This window comes from Rhagoletis zephyria, unplaced genomic scaffold, assembly GCF_001687245.7.
Source record: "Rhagoletis zephyria isolate East Lansing unplaced genomic scaffold, Rhagoletis_zephyria_1.1 Rzeph_scaffold_01875, whole genome shotgun sequence".
In the NCBI taxonomy this organism is placed as follows: Eukaryota; Metazoa; Arthropoda; class Insecta; order Diptera; family Tephritidae; genus Rhagoletis; species Rhagoletis zephyria.
The window spans coordinates 14,700-24,336 of record NW_016158959.1 but is presented as its reverse complement, the minus strand read 5'-3'; the positions used below and the strand labels follow the sequence as shown (position 1 = coordinate 24,336).

Genomic DNA, 9,637 nt, shown 5'->3' with positions numbered 1-9,637 from the left:
CTGCTTCCTGCGCCAATAGGTCAAGTGGGAGCCTCCCGGAGATGACAAGTGCTGCGTCTTCTGAAACTGTTCTGTATGCAGAGCATACTCTTAATGCGCATAAGCGATAAGTTGCGTTCATACCCTGAACGTACGATGAGCGTTTAAATGCGTCGTACCAGATTGTACATCCGTACATGAGTATGGATCTAACTACCCCTGCTAGTACTCGTCTAGACTGCTGCTTAGGTCCCCCAATGTTTGCCATCAGTGTGGACAAAGATGACTTACCCTCGCCGCCTTCTCGTTGACGTCGTTGAGATGATCTCGGGAGCATAAACGATGATCTATCAATACCCCGAGGTATTTTACGTAGGGCTTTGATGAGATTACACTCCCTCCGACAGTTAGTGTTACACCTTCCACTTTTTTGCGGCTGCTTATAAGAACTGCTTCTGTTTTGTGCGTTGCAAGTGTGAGGGATCTCGCACATAGCCATTCTTGTGCCGCACTGATTAGACTTTTCCGCAATCGCCACTACTTCTGCTAGTGTTTTCCCGGTGACCACGACTGAGACATCGTCTGCAAATCTAACCAAAGTGGCGCCATCTGGGGTGGATAGGCGTAGGATTCCATCATACATGATGTTCCAAGCACCGATACCTGTGGTACTCCGGCCGTGAGTGCATAATCCTTAGACCCATTGTCACTGCTGTATCTGAGGGTATGGTTACTGAGGTAGCTCCCCAGAATGGCTTGCAGGTATAATGCGACCTTAGGGCTCGTAATGCGGGACGGATTTCCTTCCAAGGAGCACTATTTAATGCATTTTTTACGTCTAGCGTAACAACCAGGCAGTATTCTTTTGTGCCTCACAGCCAACGTTTGCCTTCAATCGCTTTTTCCGCTATGTACTTTGCCAGCTCGATCGCATCAGTCGTAAAGCCCATTTTTCTAAAGCCAAACTGGTTTTCTGATAGATGTCTATCTACATGAGTTTCTAAGCGGTTTTTAATTATCTGCTCGGATAGCTTCCCCGTGGAGTCGAGCATACAGAGTGGCCTGTAGTCAGAAGGTGCCGACGGATTTGTTTTTTTCGGTATAAGGACAAGTTGCTGCTGTTTCCAGATGTTCGGGAATATGCCCTCTTGAAGGAACGTCTTGAAAGCGCTAGCAAATGCGCACGGCTTTATCTCAATGGCTTTTTTAGGGCTATATTCGGGATCCCATCGGGCCCTGGAGCTTTGTGTAAAGGTATGTTTCTGCCAGCTCTCAGGATCAATGGTTATGCAAGGGATAGCAGTGAAAGCACGGGGCGTTGGCCTTACGAAATCAAGTAGAGCCGGAAAGAGGACCTGTACGATTTGAGCCAGCAGAACAGGGCATGTTGGTTGTGTTGTGCGTTTTAGCTTTTTCATGACTATCCTGTAGGCGAGTCCCCACGGGTTATTGCTAATATCTTCACACAGATCGCTGAAAATTTTGCGCTTGCTGTCACGTATTGCGTTTTTTAAGAGCTTTCGCTTTTATTTATAGACCAGCCTAGGCTCAACGGCATTTGCTTCGTTGCGTGTGCGAACACGCTGACACACTCTTCTGACCCGGTTGCATTGTACTCGCCGATCGCCAATTTCATCATTCCACCAATAAGCGGGTTTGCGTGTATTGTGTCGTTTCCTTCTCGCCATCGAAATATCGCATACACTTTTGAGTGCTTTCATCAGTTCTTTCGGCGCTTTCTCGACGGTGGTTATTTTTACTTCACCGAAGACTATTTCGAACAGCTCTTCGTCGAAGCTTTTTGTTTTCCACTCGTGGCAGCGGTGTTGTTGCGGCTCTGTTTTTCAATGCTTATGATTATGGCCTTGTGATCGCTTTGCGTGTAAGCATTGCTTATGTACCAGTTTGTGGTTCCGCTTAGTCCTCCACTTATAAAGGACAGGTCGGGAGCTCCGCAGCTCCATATCGCGCACCTACTGGTTGTGTTGCTAGCCCAAAACGCTTCGCTTTTATTCTTATATTGTTCGCTAAGGATCGCAATATCGATACCAAGTTCGTATACGGTTGGGTTGAGCAGATCTTGCGCTGCTGGACAGTGATTAAGGTTCAACTGCAGAAATTTCATTGGTGCTGTTGTTTTCCTCTTGCTCTTTGGAAGACGGCGCACATACGACTACCGGTCGCGTGTCTTGTACTACTTTCACCAGCTTTGGCACAGGGGAAACAAGATGGTGAATTTGTAGTCTCTAGCCTTGTGATCCTTTCCTCCGCATCTAAAACATAGCGCGGATCGTTCCTGCGCTCTTACAGTTTCTAGACATGTGCCCATAATCATGACGCCTATAGCATCTCGTCAGAACTTCTTTAGACCTTATTCGGCAATTGACCCAGCCTATGCGTATTTTGGCTTTTCCTACTAGCTCTCGGGCAATCACTGACGGCAGGCTAAGGGTGCATATTTGCGTATCCCCATAGCCAGCACGCATTGAGCGGATTACCGTTGGTTCCAGATTAGACACCTCGTCTTTCGTCGTTACCTCATCTATATCCTTCACCTCTAGAAGAGACTCTTGAGTAAGCGAGCGCACATGGGCGCTTTCCCCAAGTATATGCTCAGCCGCAGTTTTAAATTTCTGGGTAGCAGGGTCGTGGTTTTTTCAGCTCAAAGAGCAACTAATTTTTGGCCGTCTTTCGGATATTCTTGACATTAGCACTAAGTTCTTTCAGTCTTTACTTCAGTCTACTGCTCCTCCGATTGGCTGGATGCTGGGCCTGTTGCCGCGCTTTGATCTGTAGGCGGTGCACTACCGTGGGTTTTTGTTATTCCCTCGTTGATAATCTGCAGCGGTTGTTGTTGTAGCGTCCGACCAATTAGTTCTTTTGGAGATGTAGATGTAACATCTTTCATGGGTATGTTGACACGGCTCTGAGCTTCGATCATGTTGATAAGCTCACGGATCTTCTCGCCTAGTAGTGTTAGTGCATCCTCTCTCCTCTCCATCATTCGCTCATTCTCGCCTTCCTTAAAGCCATTATGCGCTTGTATTTCGCGTACTTTCTGTTGTTGCTCAGTGGGCAAGAGTCCAGCAGAGCGTAGTTGCTTTCTCACCGGAGAGCGCGATAGTTTTGCACTCCTCTTGACAGAGGTGTATGTGCTATCGTTTGTTACAAGTGTATTGACAGCTGTAGCGATTGTCACAGCAGAATCCAAACGAGCGGCAGAGATACCGTTAACGTTACTCACAAACTGTGCTNGCGTAGTTGCTTTCTCACCGGAGAGCGCGATAGTTTTGCACTCCTCTTGACAGAGGTGTATGTGCTATCGTTTGTTACAAGTGTATTGACAGCTGTAGCGATTGTCACAGCAGAATCCAAACGAGCGGCAGAGATACCGTTAACGTTACTCACAAACTGTGCTCGTGGCGAATTAAATGGATGAGGGACAGCGGAAAACTCAAAAACACCAGGCGAGGAACAAAAGTAGTTATTGTTGTAAGAAGTTAACAAGTTAGACGTGCTACTGTTCGGACGTGTTTTCTAATCGCTCCGCTTAGTGCGCTAATTTACCAATATTCCAAGTATCTTTTATTTATTGGTGCTGGTATGGTGCTTCATTGAGACAGTGACTCCTAACTTAGTGATTTATTCACAATAAAATTGTTTGATAAAATTCTATTATTAATATGCCTTGCTTGTGCGGTCAAAAGGTTGATCGCGCCCAACCTATGGTGCTGTGTGCGGGATGCAAAGGGTTTTTTCATTTAGACTGTGTTGGTGTTTTGCCGGCTGATCTTGATTTTCTTCTTTCGGCTGACAAGCCGTTTTTTTGCAAACATTGCCTGTATGAGCGCCGTAAATCGAATCGCTTGCCTACACCATCCGCAGCCTCGGCTGAGAATGTTGTTAACTTAGTCTCGTCTGACTCTCAAAAAAGGAATACAATCGGAAGTTCAAACGAACTCAATAACAAGCAGCAAGTTACCTTGCTTGCAGTTTTTAAAGAAATTGCCGCCCTTAGAAGTGAGAATGCCCGTGTATTATCTTTAGTGAATGCATTGCATGATGATAAGAAGCAGCTAATGCAAAAGTTCGATGCCCTGCATGCTCAAACTCTTTCACTGCAGACTAAACTCAATAATAGAGATGCTAGCATATCGTTACTTACTTTGGAAATAAAATGTATTCGTATTGCTTTTTCTTTGCCTGCAGTTGCGTATTCTTCCTCACCTGCTGTTTCGTCTCCGGTCGCCGCTGCTGCGAACACTGAAGCTGCTATCACTGACGTTGCGAACAAGACGACGTCATTTAGTTCTTCCTCTGCTCCCACGTCGCTCAGTGGAGCTGCCGTATCTGCCGGTGCTGCTCCCAATAATGCAGTAGCTACGAAAACAACATCTTTTACCAATTCCGCTGAGTGCACATCAGTCTCGTTGCTTTTACGGGATGCTAACACTAAAACAACTAGTGTGATGACAACGCCAAGCTCTGCTGCTCTGCATGGGCTTTCTCTGCCTGCTTTGTCTCTGCATTCTCAGACTACTATGTCTTATGCAAATGCTGTCGCGCTTTCGCCTGTTTCGCCACCTATGCAGTCTGTTCCGAATGTGCAAGTTACAAATAAAAACCCCAACTGGAAAAGTGATCCCAACTATTCTTCATTTTTATTAATGACATCTCTAACTGCTTTAAACACTCGAACTTTCTCTTATATGATGACGACTTGAAAGTGTTCTCAACTGTTTCAAGTAGTTTAGATTCTGATAAGCTCCAATCGGATCTTATTAATGTTGCTTCCTGGTGTGGTAAAAACCAATTACATTTAAATATAAAAAAGTGCTTTCATGTTTCTTTCACTAAATCACGTTCCCTTATCCCTACGTCATATTACATTGGTAGTTCCCGGCTAAGCACAGTGAGTGAAATTTCCGATGGCAGTGTGATTTTGGTTCTAAATTCCGGTTTCAGAGCCACCTAAACTGCACTATAGCAAAGTCATATTCCATGTGTGCTTTCATTCGCCGATTTAGTTCAGATTTTAGTGATCCTTACACCTTGAAACTGTTGTTTACCTCACTTGTGCGCTCCAAGTTGGAATACGCTGTCTTCATCTGGAGACCATATTTTGACTGCCATATAAGGAGACTTGAACGAATACAAAAAATGTTTATTCGATTTCCCTGCGCTCTTTACATTTTACTGATCCGATTCCTCCTTATAATGCTAGATGTCAGCTAATCAACTTAACATTTTGTCTTTGACATTGTACGTGGGGCGATTGACCGTCCTTTCTTACTAGAACGCATTTTATTCAATATTCCTATAAGAAGTCTTCGAAACCACGATACTTTTTTTCTAGAACATAATAATCTGTAAGAAACCTGTATATTTTCTAGATTATAAATATATTAAAATAAATAAAATAAATAAATAAACATTAGCAGCTGTTTTTCTGGCATTGAATTCCGCAGCCATCATATCAGCATTCACAGCGTTCAGGTTATTTGCACTCGAGTTGTTGTTGGTCGGATGCAAGGAAATTATTAGATCTTTTATTGCATCAAATTGTTTCGATAAATCTTTGAATTTAGCATCAAAAGTGTTTGAAATACGATCAATACTAAGCTTTTGAGTTACAAGAACTGCATTGAGAGCTTTAATGACTTTATCTGGCATGACAACGCACTCATGACAAAGATATAATAGGTTACGTTTAGTTTTGACCAAATTTAAATCATATTCAGAAATGTCTTTACAGCAAACACGATGAAAAGTTGTTTTACAAAACCCATTACACGGCAGCAGATTAGCATCAGATCTTGAAAAGGCTTTAGTACATTTTCCGCAAAAGTTCTCCCTTACGAAAGAAAATATAATAAAATAACAGAGCGAAATAAAAGTACGTCTGCACACACCGAACACTCCGAACATTCTCAGCAACGAGGTTTTTAAATGAATGAGGGTAAAATTGATATTGTCTAAATTTAGCAAGCCTACTCACAGTGCTGACAAAGTGACACATTACAACAAGCCAGAGATGTTTTCAGTTTTATGAGCAAAGAAACCTATCCAAAATTTTAAGCGTCCTACCATTCCACAATCGAGAAAAAAAACCTACCAATTTTGGTAGGGAAAGCCCAAAACGGAAACCCTGATGAGAACCCCTGCATATTTTTTTGTAGCACATTTGTATTTTTAGAAATTGTAAATTTTTTGTTAATACACAAGAGATAAATACGTTTCTATGTATTTTGTATTTTATGTACACTTAGAAAGGCAAGATGGCGCTTATTCTTGGAAAGAATCAATTTACTTAAGTTTATTGGGGGTTGGGTTATAAATAAAAAATATTTCTAATCTACTAACTGTTATGGATCAACGTTTTACTGATAAAACTTATAACTGTTGATGTCCCTGATATATCGGTGATAGTAGTTAACCATGCCAAAAAATTTCTGTGCCTGTCTAGTAGATTTCTGACGTTCGAAACTGCTGATAGCTACTACTTTTCTTCTTATTTGGCGCTGTAACCGCCCAAGCGATTTTGGCCGAGTTCAAAAAAGCACGGCAGTCGTTATATTTTATTGATACTCAACTCAATTGTTTACAAAAATGAAAAAAGTTGAATGAATAAAATTTTCTTTTTGATTTACAAACAAAACAAAAATCACTTAAATCTAAAATTTCAAAATTAACAAAGTTTTAATTGCGTCATTTCGTTATTTCGTAATCAATTGCATAAACATCGCAAAACGATTTTAAGCTAAACGATTAGTGTTCTAAATTTACTCGAAGCACTTCTCTTTCCATGTCGGACTACACTCTTGACAAATATATCGACGGCGTATCTCGGAAGCAGATTTTAACTGCACGTTACTCGTTTAACTATAATATTAAGTCACGTATGTATACTTAAATTAAAATTCCGATATACTAATTTTTTAATAATTATTCCCTAGCCCAAAAACAATTTATAGTACAAACGTGGCAGCCCTTTCGTTATCACAAAGAACATAGAAAGAGTCCTCCCTTAAACTCGTAAAAGCCTCGTAAACCTCGTAAAGCTCGTAAATTTTTATACTAAAATGTATAATAAAATAAATTCAAAAAATAATACGCGAATAAAATGAATGAATTTCATCCACTAACTGTATTGAATTAGGTTTTCTGCTAATTTTCGGCATTTTTAACTGACAAGATCGCGGGATGTTATGGAAAATACCACGAAACAAAAATTGCTTCACAAAATCCTGGTTGATCTGTCAAGCAGTCACTTTACGCACCTATTTACACCTTTTCGCAAAGGGGGCATTCCCATAAAAGCCTCGTAAACTTGCGAGTTTTATACGGTTTAAGCCTTTACGAGTTTAAGGGAATCCCCTAATAATATAGAAGTGCCACAAACACAGCCAGCGTTCTTATTTTCTATGACCTTTGGTTATGTTTTATTCTGTCAAACTGGTAATCTCGCTATATTGCAGTCATCGTTCTTGTCAACACTTTTTTTTGAGGTTTTTATAATTCCTTGTGAAGTTTTGTTTTCGTTTTTTTTTTAATTAACCGATATTGAATTGAATTTAGTGAAACTATAAAAAATAATACTATGGAATTCCCTCAAAAAATTCATGGACATGAAATATATAAGTGGCGAAAAAATAAATAGGGAAGGGACATTAGAATATTCCTTGGCTATTCACCTTTCGATTTAATTATTTTTTTATGAAAGTGTAGCTCGTTATATAAGAAAAACCATGTAAGTCAAACTTTGTACAAAAATTAGCAAAATTCGACAGTTTCATCAAAAATTTTAGCTTTTTAATTAGATTACTTAGAAACATTCTGAGTATGCAGTTTTGCAGCCCATTCAATTTTAGTAAAACCATATGTAATTTGTAAGTAGCTGCGACTTAAGGCGTAGCTCCATAGCATGCGTATCCGTATGCGTGCGTTTGACATTTACGCTTAGATATCGAAATTCATACAAGTTTCTTACATTTTCATGCGTTGTTATGTGGTGCTGCCATAAAAATTTGTATATTAAATTTTTCTGCCAAACGCACACATATGCTATGGAGCTCCGCCTTTACCGTTGAGTTTTGGTAAATTTTTTTGTAGAAGGTGTTGCTCATTTTCTCCATACAAAAAATTGTCAAACACACTTTGTATGGTTGAAAATGCGCAAACAAAAAATTGCCAAAAATCAGCGGTAAGTCCAAGCTACTTCGAATTTACACTTTGTTATACTAAAATTTAATGGGCTACAAAACTGCATACAATTTAATTTGTCGAATTTTTTAACTGTTGTACAAAATTTGATATTTTGATTTACGTGTTTTTTTTTTATTATAAATGTATATATTTTCATAAAAAAATAATACACATTTTTTAAACAAAGAAAAGTAGCCAAAACTTGCTAAAATGTCTTTTCCCTATTTACATACTCGCCACTGTATATATCATGTGTATACATTTTTGAAATAATTTTGCAGATTTTTTGGTTGTTGTTGTAGCGGCTACAATAACCCCGCCCAGATCGGCTGTTATCTCAGTCGTTGTCGTCTAGTTCCACTAACGGCAGCCCCAAGACGCATGCAGCCCCTATGGGGTCGGACCACAGGGCCGACGCCGTTAGGGTTGTGGGGTTTTCCGGGCATGCGAAGAGATTTTTCGAGTCGTGAGGTGTATCTCCGCATGACGGACATTCGTTCGGCACATCCGCATTTAGCCTACTCAGGTAGGAGTTTAGCTTGCTGCAGTAGCCAGAGCGAAGTTGGGCTATTGTTGTTCTGGTCTCCCGAGGCAGATGGAGCTCCGTCGCGTCAATGTCCGGTGTTTGTGTGCCTAGAACGGCATTGACAGGTCTTGAGTCTACATAACTCGAGACTGCGTCCCTGTGAATGCCGTTCAGGGCCTGTCTATAAGCTGACGGGTCCAGAGGCTGCTTAATGATCCTCTGGACTTCGTCCGTCAGTTCATATAGATGCCTCCTGACGTGCCTCGGCGAGGGCTCCTCTGCAAGCAGCTGTCTGTTTGGGTGGCCACATGTGTGGCTCCCAACCAGAAACTGCTTGCGCTCCCTAATTGGGAGCATTTTCGCCTCATCGTGGAGGTGGTGTTCTGGTGACATCAGGAGGCATCCGGTCGCCGTCCTAAGTGCTGTGTTTTGTACCGTCTGTAGCTTCATCCACTGCGTCCTACTAGTCCCCGGCGACCACACTGGTGCTGCGTAGTTTAAAACCGTCCGGCCTATTGCCTTGTATTTTGCCAGCAACGTTTCTTTGTCTTTGCCCCAGGTACTGCCGGCTATTGACTTGAGGACCTTGTTGCGGCTCTCGAATGTTACTCAGCGTATTTTAGCATTATTCACCGCCGAAATTGGTGTGTCATCGACGTGAATTCCTAGCGGTAGCCTGACCTCCTTCGTCCAGGTTGTGAACAGGGTCGCAGAGGATTTCGTAGGGGAGAGGGCTAGACACTTTGCAGTGAAGAAGCGAGAAAGTTCGGAGAGATACCCGTTTACTTTCGAACACAGGTCATCAATTCCATTCCCAGTCGCCATGATCGAGCAATTGTCGGCGTAAGAGACAATCGAGACTCACTCTGGTGGTTGAGGGAGCTTTGAAATGTAAAAGTTAAACAGTAGGTGGAAAGGACAAGCATT

General features: G+C 41.6%; 1 protein-coding gene across 1 annotated transcript; it reads right to left on the bottom strand.

Annotated features, from left to right (window-relative positions):
• Window positions 1-227: 227 nt before the first annotated feature.
• On the bottom strand, window positions 228-5,652 carry LOC108365450 (uncharacterized). Its single transcript, XM_017619480.1, has 3 exons — window positions 5,413-5,652; window positions 3,391-3,516; window positions 228-3,226 (listed from the first exon to the last, which is right to left on the bottom strand). The coding sequence occupies exons 1-3, from the start codon at window positions 5,650-5,652 to the stop codon at window positions 2,720-2,722; spliced, it is 873 nt and encodes a 290-aa protein (XP_017474969.1). The 3' UTR covers window positions 228-2,719.
• Between the last annotated feature and the right edge of the window lie 3,985 nt (window positions 5,653-9,637).